This window comes from Cladophialophora immunda (assembly GCF_000835495.1).
Source record: "Cladophialophora immunda strain CBS 83496 unplaced genomic scaffold supercont1.2, whole genome shotgun sequence".
NCBI classification, from domain to species: domain Eukaryota; kingdom Fungi; phylum Ascomycota; class Eurotiomycetes; order Chaetothyriales; family Herpotrichiellaceae; genus Cladophialophora; species Cladophialophora immunda.
Genome location: NW_015622542.1, coordinates 2658899 through 2678438, shown reverse-complemented (window position 1 = coordinate 2678438; position 19540 = coordinate 2658899). Strand labels below are relative to the sequence as shown.

At 52.3% G+C, this 19540-nt stretch overlaps 8 protein-coding genes across 12 annotated transcripts; 3 read left to right on the top strand and 5 right to left on the bottom strand.

Annotated features, from left to right (window-relative positions):
- The first annotated feature begins 15 nt into the window (after positions 1 to 15).
- On the top strand, positions 16 to 4107 carry PV07_03222 (uncharacterized protein). Its single transcript, XM_016389906.1, has 7 exons — positions 16 to 1205; positions 1255 to 1341; positions 1389 to 1452; positions 1517 to 1782; positions 1832 to 2103; positions 2158 to 2778; positions 2908 to 4107. The coding sequence occupies exons 1-7, from the start codon at positions 939 to 941 to the stop codon at positions 2993 to 2995; spliced, it is 1665 nt and encodes a 554-aa protein (XP_016251808.1). The 5' UTR covers positions 16 to 938; the 3' UTR covers positions 2996 to 4107.
- Positions 3233 to 6164, bottom strand: PV07_03221 (uncharacterized protein). Its single transcript, XM_016389905.1, has one exon. The coding sequence runs from the start codon at positions 5615 to 5617 to the stop codon at positions 4094 to 4096; it is 1524 nt and encodes a 507-aa protein (XP_016251807.1). The 5' UTR covers positions 5618 to 6164; the 3' UTR covers positions 3233 to 4093.
- A 1280-nt stretch (positions 6165 to 7444) lies between these two features.
- Positions 7445 to 10984, bottom strand: PV07_03219 (uncharacterized protein). The gene is made up of 3 exons (XM_016389903.1): positions 10462 to 10984; positions 9268 to 10412; positions 7445 to 9166 (listed from the first exon to the last, which is right to left on the bottom strand). The coding sequence occupies exons 1-3, from the start codon at positions 10727 to 10729 to the stop codon at positions 8441 to 8443; spliced, it is 2139 nt and encodes a 712-aa protein (XP_016251805.1). The 5' UTR covers positions 10730 to 10984; the 3' UTR covers positions 7445 to 8440.
- On the top strand, positions 7837 to 8153 carry PV07_03220 (uncharacterized protein; the record flags this gene model as incomplete). Its single annotated transcript, XM_016389904.1, has 2 exons — positions 7837 to 7962; positions 8052 to 8153. 2 exons carry the CDS (start codon positions 7837 to 7839, stop codon positions 8151 to 8153), a joined length of 228 nt encoding a protein of 75 aa, XP_016251806.1.
- Positions 10985 to 11319: 335 nt separating the features above from the next.
- PV07_03218 (uncharacterized protein) lies at positions 11320 to 12914 on the bottom strand. Its single transcript, XM_016389902.1, has one exon. It carries the CDS (start codon positions 12806 to 12808, stop codon positions 12488 to 12490), a length of 321 nt encoding a protein of 106 aa, XP_016251804.1. The 5' UTR covers positions 12809 to 12914; the 3' UTR covers positions 11320 to 12487.
- Positions 12915 to 13026: 112 nt separating this feature from the next.
- PV07_03217 lies at positions 13027 to 14470 on the bottom strand. Of its 3 annotated transcripts, XM_016389900.1 has the most exons (4): positions 14392 to 14470; positions 14155 to 14216; positions 13585 to 13953; positions 13027 to 13527 (listed from the first exon to the last, which is right to left on the bottom strand). In XM_016389900.1, the coding sequence occupies exon 4, from the start codon at positions 13458 to 13460 to the stop codon at positions 13071 to 13073; it is 390 nt and encodes a 129-aa protein (XP_016251802.1). In that variant the 5' UTR covers positions 13461 to 13527; positions 13585 to 13953; positions 14155 to 14216; positions 14392 to 14470; the 3' UTR covers positions 13027 to 13070. The 3 variants fall into 3 exon arrangements, with proteins under 3 accessions (XP_016251802.1, XP_016251801.1, XP_016251803.1); XM_016389899.1 differs by having other exon boundaries at positions 13585 to 14216; XM_016389901.1 differs by lacking the exon at positions 13585 to 13953 and having other exon boundaries at positions 13027 to 13443.
- A 158-nt stretch (positions 14471 to 14628) lies between these two features.
- Positions 14629 to 16881, top strand: PV07_03216. 3 transcript variants are annotated; one of them, XM_016389897.1, is made up of 6 exons: positions 14629 to 14938; positions 15044 to 15106; positions 15195 to 15296; positions 15384 to 15518; positions 15574 to 15952; positions 16072 to 16881. In XM_016389897.1, exons 2-6 carry the CDS (start codon positions 15055 to 15057, stop codon positions 16421 to 16423), a joined length of 1020 nt encoding a protein of 339 aa, XP_016251799.1. In that variant the 5' UTR covers positions 14629 to 14938; positions 15044 to 15054; the 3' UTR covers positions 16424 to 16881. The 3 variants fall into 3 exon arrangements, with proteins under 3 accessions (XP_016251799.1, XP_016251798.1, XP_016251800.1); XM_016389896.1 differs by having other exon boundaries at positions 14629 to 14952; XM_016389898.1 differs by having other exon boundaries at positions 14629 to 14952; positions 15574 to 16881.
- PV07_03215 (uncharacterized protein) lies at positions 16630 to 18156 on the bottom strand (the record flags this gene model as incomplete). The annotated part of the gene is made up of 2 exons (XM_016389895.1): positions 16630 to 17923; positions 17972 to 18156. 2 exons carry the CDS (start codon positions 18154 to 18156, stop codon positions 16630 to 16632), a joined length of 1479 nt encoding a protein of 492 aa, XP_016251797.1.
- Positions 18157 to 19540: the final 1384 nt, after the last annotated feature.

The following is a 19540-nucleotide window of genomic DNA, read 5'->3' as shown; positions in this document are numbered from 1 at the left end:
GTAAACTCGTCCACCAACTACTCCTCGGAGCCTTAGTTAGAGCTGTCCTCCAACCTGGCCCTCATTTCACCTTGACCTGACCTCGTGTTTCACTTCAACCTTCAATTCTCCCATCCCTCTCAATGATAATACCTTTTCCTCCCCCTCCCTTCGGGTCTCTCATCATCCGTCGTGTCCCATTCCTTCGTCAAGCCTCAAGTCGGCCCCTCCTAGCCACCAATTAGGGTCACCGTTGATTGAAACCCCCCTATCCTCGGCTCACCCTCCCGGTCGAAGGAGCCAGCCGTTGCCCTCTCCCAGCTGCAGACGGTCACAATTGAGCAAACGGCATTTCTTATCCGGCCTGGTACTCAGGATAAACCTCAGCTGCTAAAGACATCCCCGATTGGCCCCGACCGACCATGGCCGACTGATCAACAAGTTAGCTTTCACAACGCCCACTCCGCCAGCATCAGGGGCACTCCGCGGCGCTGGGTTAAAGGAAGGCCTGCATTGGCGCCCCCAGCCTAAGCAAAGAACCAAACCATCGTTTAACATCACTTCCCACCTCTTTCTCTTGCCTGCTACCTCGCTCAACACATACACGAGTCAAGATCGCCCTTGTTTCTGAGTGCCGGCTTTGCGGGTTTGGCTTCTCGGTAAGCTCGTCTTGTCGACGTCAGCAGACGCTCCTACGTGAGATAGGGTCTCAGCCTCTTCGACTCCTGGATCAATTCGGAAAAACTGTATTCGGCCTCACGAGCCATCACCTATCTGATCCAGTCATGAATTAAAGGATCCTGAATCTGCCACCTGCGGTCCACGCAGGACGATTTTCAGGAACAAAACAGAGCTCATCAAGCAAATTCGATCACAACAAAGTCTCTCAGCCTAATTCGGCCCCACCAGATTGCCACCCGTGTCTGTCGCCCTGGCATTTCATTGTTCATCAAGAGGAGATGACATTTTGTCCAGAACCATTACCTTTTCACAGTTTGTCCGGTCCTTTTCCTCCTCAGCAAAATCCACGTCCGCGTTTGCGGTTCCAGCCCGATAGTCAACATTCTCTCACGTACGAATATTTTCCTGAACTTCCGTACAATCAACACTACGGCTATCCGACGCCGGCTGCATCGAATCGCACGGCCTCTGCAATGGCGACTCCAGACGTTGACGAAATGGAGCAATTCCAACAACTCTCCGACCAGTATCAGCCAAACCTGCCTGTATGTATGTGAGCCAGGGTGCACGCATGCCTCGCTAAGAATGCCTTAGGGACCATTGATAGGAAGTAAAAAACCACTATCTGACCTCGTGACCGAATACGCACAAGCTGATTCAACATACGTGGTCAAGACAAGGGTATGCGAGCTCTTTCCCTGTCGTTGGCTGTATACTTAAATTGCCAGGCTCTCGAAGCAACTCATTCCGCATATCGACAGGTCAAAGGTGACGGGCAATGCGGCTGGCGAGGTAAGGGCGCACCTTTACTCCTGGTATCGGAACGTCGCTGACCCAGGCAACTTGACCTTTGCAGGTGCTGTCTTCGGCTATTTCGAGATCCTGCTCCGATCTGGAGATCCCAGTTTGATCACCCAAGAGTTGGTTCGACTCCGAAGCTTTGAGCAGACTATGCGCAGCGTTGGCATTGACTACGATATCATAATCGACATGTTTGACTTTACTTGGGAGCTCTTTGACGCTCTCAAGTCTGCTGTCGAGCGGGGCGATACCAATGAGGCTGTGTTGCTTGATTCACTCAATGACGAGAATATATCGAATTCGATTGTCTATCATTTCAAGGTTGGTGCATCCCTTACCCCTCGGAGGATGCTTTTTGACATCGTACCAGATGATGACAAGCTCCTTCATGCAACTTCAACCGGACCGATACGAAGCATTCCTGGAAATGCCAGTTCAGCAATATTGTTTGACCAGGATCGATCCTGCAAACCAAGAGATTGATCATGTTGGGCTTCAAGCATTGACGGATGCCGTCATTGCGCCTGCATACATCGCGCTTGAAGTGGCATATTTGGACAGAAGCACCGGCGATGAAGTGACTTCATATCATTTCGTGGACAATGCGAAAGGGTGGCCCACAATTCGACTGATATATCGGCCGTGAGTTCTCTCCCTCATGTGGCTTTGGATGAGCTGAACTAATCCCAGGAATAGCGGTCATTACGATATCATTTACAAAGAGGATCAGATGCCTGCCCAAGGGCCGCAGCGGTTGCAGGTGTACCTGCAGACGGACACTCCTCAATACATCACCCCTCAACGGCCTGAGGTCTTCAAGTCTGAAGACCCTCAAGCTCTTGACGAACTATCTTTCATGTTCCCGCACGCTACACAGGCCATGACAGATTCGTCACTGTCGTTTTCGAGCAACGGCGTCTTCTCGCCTCGGTTCCAGAGTCCACCGGCCTTGATTTATGCACAGTCGAATTCGGCACAAGGGTCATACTTCCCACATATGCCGCCCAATACTTTTCATGCGATACCACCTCCGCAGCACCAGACACAACAGGCAGCACCACCTCCTCCAGTCAGAACCCACTCCCTCCCACAACGAAGCTATTCTTCGACGATGCTGCAGCTAACGCCGCAAATCTCGCCTTCGCCACAATCTCCCCAGCCCCCGTCTCCGGCAACTCCTAATTCTGCCGTCACTAAACCAGTCGTCATGCCCAACTCGAAGCCAAATGAGCCCCAGATCAGATACAACGAGAATTGTTTCAATTACAGTCTCCAGGGCAACAAAAGCATTCCGCTGGATCCAGCTTCGTTTGGCAGGTAAGCATGCCACCGTTATGGACCATCGACTCTTGGCTCTATCTTCCCTTTGTTTGTACAGTCATCACCTTACTGCATGCCTCCTACTTGACTGGTACGCGTCGCTAATACTTCATTTGTCGTCTTCAGTTCGGCCTTGAGCCCCGCACATTTTGCCAATTCGGCCTTTCAACCGTTGATATGGAATGCGGAGGAGGAATACGGCAAGCGTGACTGAATCAGCCTCTGTCCGAATTGGCAGCACAGCTGGCCCTCACCCAATGATCAGGCGGCGCTCTGGATTTTTTCTCCGGCGCCGGACAATCCACGTCAAATGCATCAACCAAAACGTGTGCAAATAATTTCCTATGCAAATCGGGGGCAACAATTCGACCATGCAATTAGTCCTATGAACATCGAAGCATTTCCCTGGCGAACCGGAGCAACGGCTTTTCTGATATGAGCATACCAGATGCACAGCAATATGGGGGGAGAAATCCACCGGTCTTTACTGAAGCATGGCAGTCGTTTTCATATCCTTTTTCATTCCTGTATGACACCAAACCGTCACGACTGTCATTACCGCTGTATAACTAATCACGAATCCGGTCCTGATAGAACCAGGAGGTGGGGAGAGCCGAGCTGTCCTTTCGAGCCCGGTGGATCGGTTCAAAGTCTTTACGAGCAAGAACAACAACGGGAGAAAAAAGAGAAAACAGACTCGACAAGAAAACCCAACGGGACCGTTGCCACAAGGCTGCGGCTGTGAGCATAGGCCCAAGGCGCAGGAAAGGCAAGGCAAGGCGAGGCGAGGCGAGCAGAGACAAAGTGGGGGTCTGATTTGGCGCTTGCAAGCGCCCGAGTGTTTGTGAAAGGGCATCCCCTTTTGATCCTCGAATCTTTTGCTTTGTGTTCTGCTTTTTTCTTTCTTTAACGGCAATGAAATAATGTCTTACACTCCGATTGCGCGAAAAGGGAGCGTATACCTGGGTGTCTACGGAGGACACGCTCGGCTTGAACTTCAGGATTGACACAGCCGGGCTCGCACGACGTAACGTAAGATTGATTGTCCAGCTGGCGTAGTGGTGGCGCCATCACCGTCGTTGTCCTTGACCGATCTCTGACGCGTACGGCCATCTCTATTCTATGGAAGATGCCACGGAGGGAAAGACAAGCGCCTCTGGCTGTTAGCCTGTGCTAGCAAACGCCATCGTCTCGGGGTCGACGCTGCAATGTGGTTGGTCTCATTGGTGTGTCCGGGGCTGGGGAGGTCAAGGACGGACGGGGGCTGCAGACCATCTATCTGCCCTTTTTGGACCCATTTTCACCAGCCAGTTCAAAGAATATCCGGCTCTTGTATCCTGTACACGCCATCCACGGTCTCTTTGCCCTCGGCCTTCATGGTGTTCAGTCCGTGGACGATCTCGCGCGCAAAGACGTCGGCGACGGATTGCGTCGAGATCGTCTCGGTGGCTGGCGGGCTGGTTGGATCGTCTTGGGCGCGCGGTCCTCCTCTTTCTGGGGGTTTGGCGGTGGAAAGCAGAGGTGAGGTTCTCTCTGCTGTTTGGGCCGAGGTCGAGGGTGAGAGTGGATGCGAGCATGACATCTCCCTCGTCAGCCAGGTCACGCTCTTCCCTTCCAGTCCGCAGGCGACGATGCGGCTGAAGCCCCATGACAAATAACCTCGCGTAGCAGGGTCGTAGGACGGCGAGGATACTTGCGCGGGGATGAAGTCATAGATTCCTCGTCCTGACGAGGGCACGGTAGCAGAAGGAGAAGGCCATGGTGAGGGAGAGGCTGCGCCGGGTGACGATGAGAGGGCTGATGAGGGCAAGGCAGACGACGACGGAGGCGCCGAGGGAAGCGGTGCGTCATATACGTTCAACCCTACTCCGTGGGAGGTAACGCCACGCGAGACCTGGACACCGATCGCACAGATTTTCCGATCGCTTGCCGCTGGGGACGACGGTGCTCCCGTGGCCGGCGTGGATGCGCTGTCTCGCCTACCACTTTCCTCGTCTGCGGCTCGGCCGGCATCCAGCACCACCCACACCCCCGGATCGTCCGTCCTGCCAGTCCGGACCCCCCAGCGCCCGCAGGTGCGCATGACACTCTCCTCCAGCAGCTTCACCCAGCATCTCGCGGTGATGCCAAACCTCCGCAGGTCGACGATCACGTACCCGGTCAACTGGCCGGGTGCGTGGTACGTGAGGAGGCCACCGCGGGGGGAGGCATGGAAAGTTGCCAGGCCATTGGCAGAAAGGAAAGCCTGCTGGTCCGCGGAGATTGGGTTGGCGAGCAGGTGCCGGCGTCCGACCGTGTACGTTGGAGGGGTGCTGAAAGTCAGGAGGACAGGATCTGGGGGTGTCTGGACGTGTGACGGTGTATGCCAGGAGGAGGAGGAGGAGGAGCTGACGTCGAGAGGTGGCAGCCGGGAGCTTGCATTGTCGTGCGAGGCGGTCGTCGTATGCCTTGTAGTGCAACTTCCATTTCCGGCGCCAAGCAAAGAGGAGTCTGGTCGATCGTGCCGTGGCCTCGAGGTGTTGCGCCTCAACGAGGTGCGTGCCGCTGCTGCGTCATCATTCTCATCAGCAGCGGCAGTGGCAGCATCCGCAGGTGGTCGGTCAATGACACTTTGCAACGACTGCCTCCCAGAGCCCTTGGCCGTGTCGTCGAGCGCCGGTGGATGCGCACTACTCGTGGCCTCGCCTCGTCTTCCTCCTTTCGCCGCTGCGTCATCTCTCGTGACCGCGCGCAGCCAATCCTTGTGTTGGAAATGTCTTTCCAGAATCGCCGTTTGTAGACGTAGTGAGTGGCTGTAAGGGATCAGGCCCGGGATGTGCAAGTGAGCTAAGCGCATGACGGTGCATTATTGATGTGCTCGTTCGACCCTGCGCTCTTGGAATTGATGCCTGGTGTGTCCGGCCAAACTCTATCTGGTCATTTGGCTCGAGCAGGGACGGGTCTGGCGGCGGTGGACCACAGGTTTGAAGGCGAGCGATGGTTCGAAGCCGAAACTGGGGACCCGCAGGCAATGGCCTCGAAGCAACGAGCTGGTTGTGCCAGCAGAAGACAGGGGTAATTGTCAAGCACAGGCCGTGGCCGTCGAGAGGGCCAGGGAGTCACCCGAGGGTTGCATGTATCTCTAGTTTCACGCTCGATGAGTTTTTTGGGCGTGTCTGGGTTGTTCGTTAAGCTAGGGCCAAAGTCTCCGGCAACGCTTGTGCCGCGTCTCAGCGAAAAGGCTGGTGGCGTCTCCGGCAAAAACACAGGATCAATCAGGCCAGGCAAGGATTCGGTTAATCACACCGGAGGCTTGTGTCGAGACGGGAGGGCTGGAAATGGAATAGACGACTGGGAGAATCCAAATTATCGAGATGAAGCAGCCTGTAGGTGATGGACGGAGCAGTACGAGGTAAGGTAGGGATGAGTCTAGGATGATCGTCGTCGTCGTCAAGCTTTTCGGGTAAGTTACCCACGTCCTTAGGCGTCTCTTTTGGCCCCCCGACAACAAGTAATAGCACCTAGTGATTTTCTAAGCATAGCAACAGCTCGAGGCTTCATTCTTGTGACGAGTAAGCTGAGTCTCCTGCGCAAGGCTGAACTGGCGCCCCAGAGATGGCTCAGAGATGGCTCAGAGATGGCTCAGAGATTCCCTCTTCAGAAAAGTGCCACGAGGTAAGTGTGTTCCCAGGTGAAGAGGACTCCTATTTCCTAACAACTACTCGGTACATACTAAGTTGTCCACGAACCCCAGAGACCGAACATAGGGAAGGAAAAAAATAATATAACAAATCCCACATGGAAGTCCCATTCCTGATTCTTTCCTTTGCCAGAGAGAACCAAAATATGGCACATGTTAATGCTGCTCATAAATGCCCGAGGCTCTCAACAAGAGGCATGCCGAATGGGCCCGTTTCCAGCCGCCGAGGTTACAGGGGGGAAAGCAACTCCCTAGGTGTGTGCGAAGTAATCAAAGCGGCCCTGTTAGGCATGTATATCTGGACCTCCTTTCTCGTAAGCTGGCGTCGTTAGGGCTGGAGCCGACGAGGTGACTGGCCCGATCCCGCACACCAGCCTCCTATAGTTTGCATCTCGACCGTTGGGAAGAAAAGATGGAGAACCCATGGCTCGGGTGACGAATTTCACCAAAGGGGGAAGAAGGGGATGGTTAGGGGTCATGTCAACTAGTTGGTTGTTGGTGGGTGTGTTGAAGCACGCTTTCTCACCAGGCCCATTCAGGTATTTGCACAAGACAACTTGCATACAGGTCACAACCGTATACAAACCTACCACAACGCCTCCCCCCGTCTTACCAACTTGGCTAGAGGTGGCCATCCCAGACCACCAGTCACACCCAGGAAGCCTCTTCCCTTGCCCATCATGTCAGGTTTCTTAACGGACCAATAAGTCGGACTCGCTCAACAGGGCTGGGATAGTGGAACTGCCTATTTGCGTCCACGTCCCGGGAAGACGCCTTACAACCAGGTCACGCTCGAACGCATCCTTTGATGCCAACTGGGCCCTTTCTCCTCGGTCTCGCTCCTGGTCCAGAGCGAAGCCGGTCCCAGCAACAACTGGGTATTTGCACTACTTCAGCGCCCTTCTTGCGTCAAGAGGGCGGCGGCACGGTATAGCCGCTGCCCGCTTGCAGCCCTAAGGTGCGAAGATCGATGATTTACAGAGAAAGGCTGAATATAGTTGGTCATCACTCACGCCGCTTGAAGATCAACGGGCCAATATCTTTTGGTTGTGCGGTGTGTCCCTGGGCGTTCTCATGTATATCAACATCACCTCCCTCTTTTCCTTTGCCTCTCCGTGCCATCGTCTGGGCTCTCCATGTCATTCGATAAATACCTCATTGCCACCCCCTTCGACGGTTCGCTCCTCCCCATACCGACGCTTCCATTCCGGACAACTGCACATTTCTCGCACAAATCTGTGCACAGCGAGCCCCTGTTCAGCCTGGAGCACCAAATCACCACGCCGGTGCTGAGAGCAGCAAACCCTCTTCTCTGCGTCAAACATCCTACCCGATCGAGGAATAGGTCGTGACCCTCGTGCTGCGCTGCTGTCACCATGAGCACCTCTCACAGCTCCGCTTCTACCAATGAGACTCCAGCCCGGCCCAAGACCGTCGACAGCCAGGACGCATTCAGAAATGGGCCTCAAGCCCCGACGGACACTCCACAGGCGTTAGCCGAGGTGAGAAAACAACAGCGTCTCCTCCCGACAGCAACCAGACTTGAGATCCTTCCCCCTCGGGGAGAAGTTGGCTGACTTTTGACCCCCAGTACGGCGAATACCTGGGTCGATGCATTGCCATGGCTGACAGCGAACCCGCCACCGCGCAGACGGGGAAGAAGCGGAAATGGGCTTCTGTGCAAAAGACGTGATGCCTTCGAACCCCCTGGACCGGACGGAAATGGTCATCAATGCCTGGCTGAGAGTTTTGGCTAAAGGGGGAAGCTTTCTCACTGTGCGTGCAGCGGGCAGGACCGGCTTCCCACTAGTGGCCAGGACAGTCGAGTAGGGTTGGGAGAAACGTGGAAAAATGGAGGCGTTTGCTTGAGTCTCGCTCCCAGAGTATTTCCCTCTTCCGTGTCGTCGGAAAGCTGCGTCTGCGTTGCAAAAAGCTGTCATTGATAAACCCCTGGAGGTTCCAAGCAGTAGTCCTATTTGATCAGAAATAGTCTGCTGCGTCAACGTCGCGGTAGCGTTTCCGTGCACTCCCAGTCCGCTCAGTGTTCGCGGTGCTGCGATGCACTTTGCTGCTCCCGTCATACATCCCTTCTGCGAACACTTTCTCCACCCTCATCAAGCCTTGGAAAACATCGACGTGCATCGCCCCGTCGTATTCATTGCTCGCCTGCCATCCATATGCGACCTGTGGATTCCCCATGACCGCCACGATTTCGTCACCACGGAGCAAACACCCACGGTCCCCTAGCTCGCGCAGAAGTGTGTGGTAAACCTTGGCAATAGCAAGATGACTGTCATCCTTGATAATCGCCTTGTTCGCCCAGAGAATCACAGCCACCAGCGTGCAAAAGTGGATGAATGGGATGACTGCTAGGATAGTACCCGCGTATCTCCACGTCACCTTGAGGACTTGCGCTGCAAATGGCTGGTCCCTGCCCGCGATGTTCTTCCTATACATAGCTGGAGAGTTGTCCATAAACGATATTGCACCCATTGTAAACGACGAGATGACGTTGGCCATATCCAAAGGCCCGAGTGTTCCCGAAAAGCTCAACTGAGACGTGTTCGTGTAAACCGCATATTCTTCTTTGCCATCGGCGGTCGGAGGGTTATCACTCCACCCAATTGCCCCGGCGAGCATCCTTCCAACAATGGAATATATTTCATAGTCGATAGTGACCTCACTGTAGTCGTCCCCGACTTGAGGCTGCGAAGAGGTCAGCTACACCGAAAACGAAGGGTATTTGATCGCCGTGCCAGCTAGAAAGATGAAGAAGAGAACCAGCCTATCCAAAGGGTACAACTTACCACTGTATTGTTGCAGATAAAATAGGTCCCGACCGCGTTTTCGTCGTCGTCACCAACACCGCCATTGTCGTCGGGGTAGGCAGCGGCCTGGAAAGTATGAATCTCCACACACCCGTCACCACAGGTCGAGTTCAACTTAGAGATGGTTAGTAGCCCTCCTGGCCCAGGACTTGCTGGCAGGGATCTGTTGACGTCTTTTTCGCCATCATGGTAGATGATGTATGAGAGATTGCCATACAGCCCTTCGGTGACGGTGAAGTCTTGGCAATAGGCTTGGGATTCAATATATCGGGAAGAAACACCAACGCTATTCGGGTCGTCTGGGTTCTGATCCTGGAAGTAGTAAAATGTGAAACCGTCCCAAGACGAGAAATAGCTCTGGTACTGCTCCACAACACCACTTTCATAGTCAAGAGGATTTGTGGTCTCTCCACGGACACCCCATTCTTGGACCGCGGCCAAATCAGCTGGATAATCACCAGTCGAAAGCGCATTCAAGTCGACTATGCTGATGTTGCCTTTCCGGAGAAGAACGAAATCGTTCGAAGTGTCCAAGTTGTAATTTAGACCGATGATGCCCACAAGGATCGTGACCGCCAAGTGGACAAGAAGCCATAAGATACAAAGAACCTGGGTCCTCGACGGCAGATATCTGCGCCTCTGATTCCGGGCCTTCCAAAGGAGCCTCATCACATTCAAGAGGCTATCGCACCCCATGACGAGATCGAAGGTCTCCAATGGTCGGTAACATGCCGCCAACATTCGCCAGCGGAGGAGCTTTGCGTAGCTGCGTAATGATGCCGCCAGGTTCACTCCGAGAAGAAGGGATACTCCCGTTGTGAGAGCATTGAACATTCTGCGTTGAGGTACGCTGATGGTTTGCTTCTTGGAATAAGAATAGAGGATGCCAAAGTAGACGACACAGAGGACGAGGCTGTTGAACCATTCACCAATAGTCAATCGTAAAAGCCGGTTTCGTTGTTTGTGATGTCTATACTCTCTCGAGGTATTGTGATCGGAACATTTCAGTTCCAGCACTTCGTGAAGTGAAGGGGTGATAGAACTGTAAATGCGTTCCTTCCACCCACTCAGACTGGAGGATCTTCTTTTATCGAGTGATTGCACCGCTGGTCTTGCGCCTGGCTCTGTTGATTCGGTCAGATAGCAGCCGGCACGCGGAGACCAACGACTTACGCGGCAGGGTTTGGGACAAAGAGATAGTATCAGAGTTCCCGGTATTGAGCCTTGTGGGAGGCGAAAGAGGCGAGGGAGGCGAAGGGGTTGGAGATATCTCGATGATAGGCACGTTTGTTGTTTCTGAATCATGTGGTGAATGACTCTCAACATCGTGGTCGACGTCGTCATGCGCATTTTCTTGGATGTGTCCTTGCTGGCCACCCACACCGTCGTCGTCATCTCCCGTAGGGAGTGGACTGTAGTTCCCTGGCGCTTCAGCGGCCATATTCACGGTAGTTCAGACATCAAGAGGCCCATGCGCGCTTTCCAACTGGACTTTGGTTGCATTGATTCCACGAAGAGGGGCATCGACGAAGGATATAGCGAGGAGAATCTTCAGGCCCACGCCTGAACGGCACTAGTCAAGGCGCCGATTCAGTTCTGTTTGATATGACCACCTCTTCCCGCCCATCGCGAACCCGAGGCTTCCGCCCAGTAGCGAGGCGCGATCTGACTGAAGTCCCATACATTGGGAGAGGTAGGTCGCTCAAGGATATGTGTCTGGGTTTTGCCCAAGGGGCCGTTTCAGGCGATCTTGCCAGCAACCGACGGGCCTCGCTAGCGGAGCAATTTGCTGACATCCCTGCAAAACGACAAAGTCAATCACGCTAGCCTTGTGATACTACCCCAACGGCCAAGGTCAAATGGCAAGTTGGCATGGGTTTGTGATCGGCCGCGAGACATTGGATGCCTTATTTAACGTAGAACATGCCCGCAAGGACCGTCCACTAGTGGAATATTCAAGATAGAGATTGCGCAAACCGCACGCTGGGATCAGGATGTCCACATTGTCACATGGTGCCCTTCCGCGCACGCAGGCAGAAGCCAGAGACAGGAAGTGCGTGCTGAAATTGATGCGCAAGCATGGAGTCTTCTCGCATTATTATTATGCGCTATGTTGTGGAGAAGGCGAACGTGTTTCGAGGAGGTTCAGGACTGGTAAGAGGGGAGGTTTCACAGATCGCAGACCTTTCTTCCTCGAGTAAGGACAAAGATGCTAGGGCTGGCTGCGGGACGCCCCTGCGGAATTTGGCCCGAACCGAGCAGGCTTCATCCACACTATTGTTGAATCCCATTGTTCGTGGAACATAATATCCATACCAGTTTCTTCCCAGGACAGAGTCTATTTCCAGATGGAGGCTGAGGCCCAAACAGCCACCATTGAACAAGTAGTCGTACGAATCAAGGCCTGTTGCAAACTCGCAGTGTGCGTAACCCTCCAAATCCTTGTATCGTCTCCACCTGTGAACTTCAGCAAGAATCGACCACGGGGTGCCTCTGCACGCGTGTCGAACCGAGACACCGATTGATTTTTGCCGTTCACCATGTCTTCACCTCGCCACGTCCGACCATGCTCGGATGGCGTGACATGCGTTCAACGTTCTGCCAAACTTGCAGTATCCAAATTTGGAGTATTCGCCGGGCATAGATGAAACTCCAAGCTAATATCCAGCCAAGTCAAACAGCATTTCGAGTTAGGCCTGCAGCAAGCCAGAATCGAAAGGTTGCCGGTTCGAACGCAAGTGGCTGCAGAAAGCCGGTCATTGATAATCTTCGTTCGAATGCTGGTATTTGCGGAGGTCTCGATTTCCGAGCTTCGGCGCCCCGTGCAAGGACGGTATCACATGAAGTGCCCGTAGAACGATGCTTGAAATGGTGAAGGACAGTCAAGCCACGGGGCGAACCATCTAGACTGCTCGGATGAGAAATGTACGAGGAAGTTCGATTCCAGGCATACCACAGACAGGGTTTCTGAAGTCTGAGCGCCAGCTTTCAGGAGAGCAACGAGGCAAAGCATGTGGTTCACGCCCTACCCACATTCAACATCTGAGTAGGCGTGAAGATCTGATGGTCGGCACTGAATTCGCAGTTGACGGTCAATCGCGTGCCGTTCGTGGCGACGGCTCGATTCTGGTGCAATTAGGCCAGCACAATCGTAACGGTTACCGAACGTGCAGACTCCATTCTGACTTGTTTCGACACTTCAACTCTTCTTGCTGTCGCTACCAGAAGCACCCGCAGCGTTTGGGTCTCCTGTCGCTGTTTTGCCAAACTCCAGTCCCAAATTTGACCACTCGTCTTTCGCCATGAGACCCTTCTCCATACGGCACCCGAGATATTCCTTTGCTAGTAATCTACACTCCTCATTGTTTCTTCCGGGAGGATTTTGTCTTCTCAAACATCGTAGATAGGAGGAGATGACGTGCTTGCATTCCGCGTCGTGATCAAGAGGAAAGGAGCCGCGCTCTGGAGGTGTTGGCTTGTAGTTGGCCGCGCCGCCACCCGGCGCACCGAAGCCAGACATTTGTACGCTCTGAAGCAGAAAGGACAGAAGGACTGTTGGGCAGAAATGGGCGTCGTGGAGGCTGGCGCTGCTTGAATATTTGCGGAGGATTGTATTTGGAAATTTGTTTCACGGAACTGGAAATAAGATCAGGCGATGGAAAGCTCAAGCTTTAGAAATTCAGCATCACGTGTCTTACGATCCTGTGGACCAAAGCTCGTGAGTTAAAAGTGGAAGACTTTCTCAACATATGATAATCAATATTCAAGGTGCATATAATTATCTATTCACTACAGAAGCAAAATGCTGATGAGCCAGGTGTAGAACTAGGCGGCCACAGACTGCGACGAGGGTCAAATAAAGTCAGTGATTCACACCCGGGGCATCTTTGCCCGTTATATCCATCATTAATACATCCAGCGGGAGGAACTAAGAGGAAATCAGCATATATGTCTCGAGAACAGTGTAGAGGGTCAAGTTTGAGAAGAGCAAGCAACATTTCAGTTCTCCAAGGTGATATATGTTCGACATGGGAATTCAGTAAGAACACAGCGAAATACATGAGATCATCAGGATGGACATATTGACAAGAAGGCATATTCTCACCTATTCGAGTACTTTGTCCTTCGGACCTGAGTAGAGCAAAGCGAATATACCTGCGCCAAACAGCCATCGGTCAGCTCAGCCGAGACTCTCAGATCTTGTGTGAAAGGGAAGAAAGTGTAAGCATCTATTTCAGGCTATTAGCAACTCTGTCAGCGAGTGGCCGGGAAGAGTAACGGTTTAGGCAAACATACCTCATTAAATCAGAATTTTCAGTGTTAACGTTCATTTCCAAGCGAAAGCTCGGTTCAAACAGTGTGAATATTGTTCATCATAGGATGCAAGTCGAGATGAGAGACACGAGGGGATCGCAAATACCTAGAACCAGCGCCGTTAGCATCACTTCACATATCTTATACCATCCAACAATGTCTTGTGCAAGCAGTCCTCAGCTGACGAGTTCTCAACAAGTGTTACGGCCCACATCACATCCACAAGGATTGTACGTCCTGCTTTTACAGATGTGTGAAGCCGCACACGCAGTCTGTCCGCCCGTTCGTTCAAGTCTTCGTCACAGGAAAGAGTACGGGGGTTAAGGGGAAGAAATAATCGGTGAGGAGTACCTGTTGCATTTCTCGTTAGCTTCCCAGGCCACGAAACAGAAAAAATCTGGGAAACAAGAAAAGGTTGCACTTGGATCAGACAAGGCTGAAACTTGTAATAGACAGATTCCACATGATGAATTAAGTCTGAGGAATGCCATTCGTGTCAAGGGGTCATCACCGAGGGAAGGGGAAGAGGAAGACGTGCATGCAAGCTCGTACCTTTCAAGAGATGTTGTGCAGTCGTGGCAGCATACAGAAGTTAGTCAAACACCTGTCATAACCTTCAAACAAGTCAGCGATCACTCTACAATAGCAGAATGCACAGGAGATTGGGCACAGAGGCAGTCAGCGTAATTCTAGAGATAAATTTTGCTCCTCATAGAACACAAGTTCTTGGAGTTGGATTGTATAATGTTCATCATTCAAACAGGGAATAGGAGACAGGGATGTGCTAACCTTGACAGCAACTATCAGGGACGAGGGTGAGTCCTTGCGAACTGCATGCTCCATTTCAGAACGATGAGATTCAAAAGAGGAATGAAACTCGAACTTTTGGAGAACCTGGGCTGCGGATAAAATAATAAATTGTGCCAAGCCCGACCTTTTTCAGTCTAGTGCCCTCTACGCATCAGAGCCTTGTTCAAATATCTCAGCCTCGCGGGTTCGAGTTGTCGACCATCCCTTCTTTTTGCTCTTGGCTTCCAAGTCAGCCGCCCATTAGCAACATGCCGCCCCTATTTCCTCAAGCCCCCTCATCAGCCTCAAAGATCAACGTTGCCTCAGGTCAACTTCCATCGTACGTTACTGCCTCGCAGGCTCCTACCAAAAAACCTCCGTGGCGCACTATCCGTCAACATGAATATGACAAATACGTGGCGGTCATTCTGCCCGATGGGCTTTACCATCTCATTTGGGAGAAAGTGAACGCAAGCATCGGGCCTGTAAAATATGCAAAGGTCATTATGAAGCTAGAAGATGTACTCAATGGAGAATTCTTCACAGTGTATGTAAAAACAGGTGAGGCCACCTGAATGCTGTCTTCTGCCCTCAACTCCCGAGGCTACGATCAGTCTACGCACAGGCAGACTGACTTCTCTTTGATGCTTAGGAAACATCCTGATGCTTTCAGAAGGTGAATCAGGTGTTGACAACGTCTTTTCATTGAAGGAAGGTATGTAAAGCCAACCAGTTGGTCGAAGCGATAATTTGGCTTCGGAGTTGCATTGGGATGACGTCCCTGAGCTGACTCGGAGTACCAGGAGTCCTGAGACTGGAGCTATCGAAAGATTCATACGAACGAGCTGGCCTGCAAGGCACCCCGATACCTTCTGGTGGTAGCAAACATGTCAAGTTGAGATACCGTACGTCTCTTCTTCGTTTCTGCATCGCCATTTTGCGGCACCGGAACTACGAGTCTGAGCTTGAAAATGGAACTGACACTCTAGCAGTCGTAGAGATCAATCTACGTCTCCCTTCAATGTTACACAGCAAAAAGGGCTTCGAGCGGCTTATCTGGGCTGCAAAGAATGTTCTAAACCAAAGTCTTAATTGGCTCTTCCTAGATCTCAATAGCAATATTGAAGGTAATTTTTCTACATTTTGACGCAGTCTGCCTAGTGGTGCTGATCCTCGCCACAGATGTCTCAGACCAGAACACACAGCCTTTGAGCAACCACCATCCCACAATCCACACGTTGACGCCGTTCACACAGTCTCTGACAAACACCTTGACTCCTCGTACAATGGCTGCAGTATCTGACGGGATCTCCCTTCTGTCCGCAGAGGCGCATGAGTCTTTGTATGATATATTGGAATATGTCGACATGCTCTCACTGGCTTCACCTCGTGTACAAGCCACGGACCAGACTCACTCTTTTCTCAGCCGATATGAGGTGCCTGACCTCTCAGATGAGGCCGACCCGAACGACCCCCACACGTCAGGACAACCCGTAAGGGTACTTACCTGGTCTGGGTTGATACCATCTCGATGGATATTGGAGTTATTGTGCGCCGTCATGTAAGTTGGTCGTCTCCATTTGAGCGCAGGAAAGAAAGTATCGGGTGCAATCGACAATACCCCAGCCCCATTTTGACGCTTGTCCCTGCTGCGCTCATTGCTGAGATGGATCTGAACAGAAGATACTCCCGAGCCGAAGGCTTCGAAGCACTACCGAGACGACAACAATGGTTCGCAATCAGTGTCTCTTCCCACAAGACGCAAGCAGTCAACCAAGTTGATGGTTATACGATCTTACTCCAGCCGGCCCGCAACGCTGAACAGCCTCGAATTCTTCATCCAGAAAGCCAAACAGCAGAGATGGACCTGGGGGAGGGGATACAACAACCTCCACGCCAAGAGCAGGGCGACGACGTGAATATGACGCAAGCACCGACACTCGACAAACCCCAGCAGACTCGGGAGCCCGCTTCCTTAAGAGCGGGATTTCAATGCCATCTCTGTGCGGAATACATTGGCAGTTTGACATAGCCAAGCAACCCGAGTGTAATTGAGCAGTTGAAATTCGTGGAGACATGAATATCATGAACTATGGTCTATTTGATTTGAGCATCAACAATGCGGTCAACCGCACCGGCTGTGTCCCTTAATGAATGTGCCAGATGGAAGCGACACTTTTGGGCTTGTTGTCTACCGCAAGTCGATACACATTCCAAGTGTACAGGTTCCTGGTAGGTTTAGTAAGAGAACCTGAAGGCAGGGTGATCGTCACCCAGATTATTGAGCTCGGCCTCTGGGAGATTGTACCGATAGTCCCTCAGACCCTTCTCCCGCAGCATGTTCTCTCGTCTGAGATACCACAAGAGAATGCACGAAGCCAGTGCTCCGGCAGAGAGAAGCCCCACGCCCGTTCCGAAACCAACTGGATATGTTGGAGCTTGCGACTTGAGATATATGTTGCTCCCGACGATGCCACCAATGTTTCCGATAGCTAATTGCATCGCGATTCCCACCCCACGCTTGTAATTGCCGCCAAGATTGTTGCTCAACCATCCTACAATCCCTGGCTGCGCCACGACGATGCCGCTTTCGAGGATAAAGAGGGCAAAATAACGCACTCCAACTGATACCGAAAAGTATGACAACAAAATGGCATATGCGATGATGGCGAGGATACATCCACCGAAGACGAACAAGAATCGGTGTTTGAGGTAATCGGACAGGAAAGCGCAGCTCAAGCATACCACGGTCCCGACAGCATAGAGGGGGATCGTCATCACTTGGGCTTTGGTCGAGGTCCAGCCCAATTCCAAGAGTATTGTGGGTAGGAAGTATGCAAACCCATAACTGGTCGTCAATATGCAGAGGTATGCGAAACTTGCAATCCAAATCTTGACGTCAGCGAGGCAACGCTTGATCGACTGCTTGTTCAAAATGTTCATCTCGATGCTTTTTATGTCTGATGCCAGCCTCTGCGCCCAGAACTGTCGTTCGTCTTCGGTGAGGAATTTTGCCGTCTCTGGCCAGTCGGGGAGGATCCAGTACGCTGGGATCGCCACCACAATGGTAATTAACCCTTCTATGATCAAGATCCATCTCCAGCCGCTGTAGCCGGAGATTCCGTCCATATGAGCGATCGCGTAGGCGAGAAGGCCACTGAAAGCTCCCGTGACAAGGGAAGAGCCGTAGAAAATGTTCATCCTCCACTGAAACTCGTGCCTCTTATAAAACATTGTCATCAAGTAGATCGACCCCGGGTAGACACCCGCCTCAAGACCGCCGAGGATGACTCTGCAGACAACGAGGCCTGCGTACGATCTTGTCAAACCCTGACACATGGTCACGATACCGAAGGTGAAGACTGAGAGGCTCAGCAAAAGTGACGGTCGAATCCGCTTGATCAGGATATTCGCAGGGACTTCTAGTAAGATGTACAGGATGAAGAAGACAAACAGGACGACATTGAAGTCCTGGCCATGCATGTGGAGATCCTTCTCCAGGCCTTGTATCCGGGCATTTGCGATATTGACTCTGCGTAACTTTTCAGCGTGAGTACACGGCGAGAATGGCGAGACTGACCTGTCAAGAATCGTACACATAAACAGCAGCGACAGCATCGGCAACAAGTTGAGGTCGCACTTTAAGAGGATGCGCCTTTCAGAGATTCGCACATCATTGGTTTCTTGCTGGATTTCTCTAGCAATACCCGCGGACTCATCTTTCTGCATCGATCTGGTTGTATGCTGGATACCGTCCGCCTCCATATCTGTCTGCAGAAAGGAAGATGCGCTGGGAAGGATACGACAAACCTTTTCGGGGCCCGGTGGTAAACGACGACGATAGAGATGAGCTCCAAGGCTCTACACAAAGAAAGGGTAAAAAACCATTAGAGCGGTCACCCACCATCCGTGCCGTGACCGTGCCGAAGGTGTGCCACGGCTCTCGATGAAGCCCGGAGATCGAACCATGACCATTGACGGAGTTCAACCGTGGCATTAATGCAAAGTTACCAAACCCGGCATAAAGAGAAGTCAACCACTTGCGTTATAAAGGCATTCGCTAACTCTTAAGCGAAAGCGATGGGTGCTGATTAATAGGATTGTGTAAGAATGCAGCAGGTCTGACTCTCGACCAAAACGGGAAAGTGGCGATGCCTAGAACGGCTAGCCTCTTGCCAAAGGACGGCCTTCCACCAATAGGAAGCCACTCCATGAGGAACCTTGCCTACTGCTTCTTTCAGCGGACAACCGGCCGAAGAGACCGCGACACTTGGGACAATCTGGAAAACAAGGCCCTGAGTCAGAAGACAGCTTCTCTTGCCTGAAACTGAAGCAACAGAAGGAGTATGGAGTGACTACGGAGTACAAGTGGGAGGGAAAATACCCGGCCGGCTCTGGCACCCCATGGTCGCAACGCTGATGCACTGGCGCGCAATCTGCGCGATTCAAAAACCGAGCAGCCGTACTCAGGAGAGCCTATCCATCAGGGTCACACTGGCTTATATTGGACGAGATCCCAGTATCTGACGGTAGATCGCCCAGCGCAGCAAGGCTCCCGGGAAAAATTGATTACGTGTGTTAAGGGCGAGTCTTTTCGGCTGTCCTTAGTCGAAGATGTACCCATCCCGACTATACTCTGCTGGATGCGATTGTTCACTAATTCAAGGACCTACCTGCACACCATGACGAAGCAAGATCAGCCCCTGATCTTTGTCCTGCAATCATCCTCCTCCCAATCACAGAGAGAGAAGGAGCTTCAGGCATCCGAGCGCAAAGCCCATGCCGCAAAGGTCTCGCATGCCAGACGCCGCCACGTGCGCGGAGTCGGCCAAGTCAGGCAGGGCAGAACAATTAACAGAAGTTCCTCTGGCGCAGTTGGCTCTAGGAGGTCTGAGCAGTCTATAGGTAGTACCGGGACAGGTTCGTGGGAGCCGATTCGAACAATTTCCTCTCACCAATGACCGTACACTGACCGGCTTTCCTTTGCCACAGATGATTATTGGATAGATGAAGCAGCACAAGAGGATAACCCAGCTGCGCTCCTACTTATACCCCGACGTACACCTCTACTGCTCTCACAACATGGCTCTTCTGATCCGTTCAGTTCTCAAGCCATCCCCATCACGCCCCGAGTGAACCAAGTCTTGCA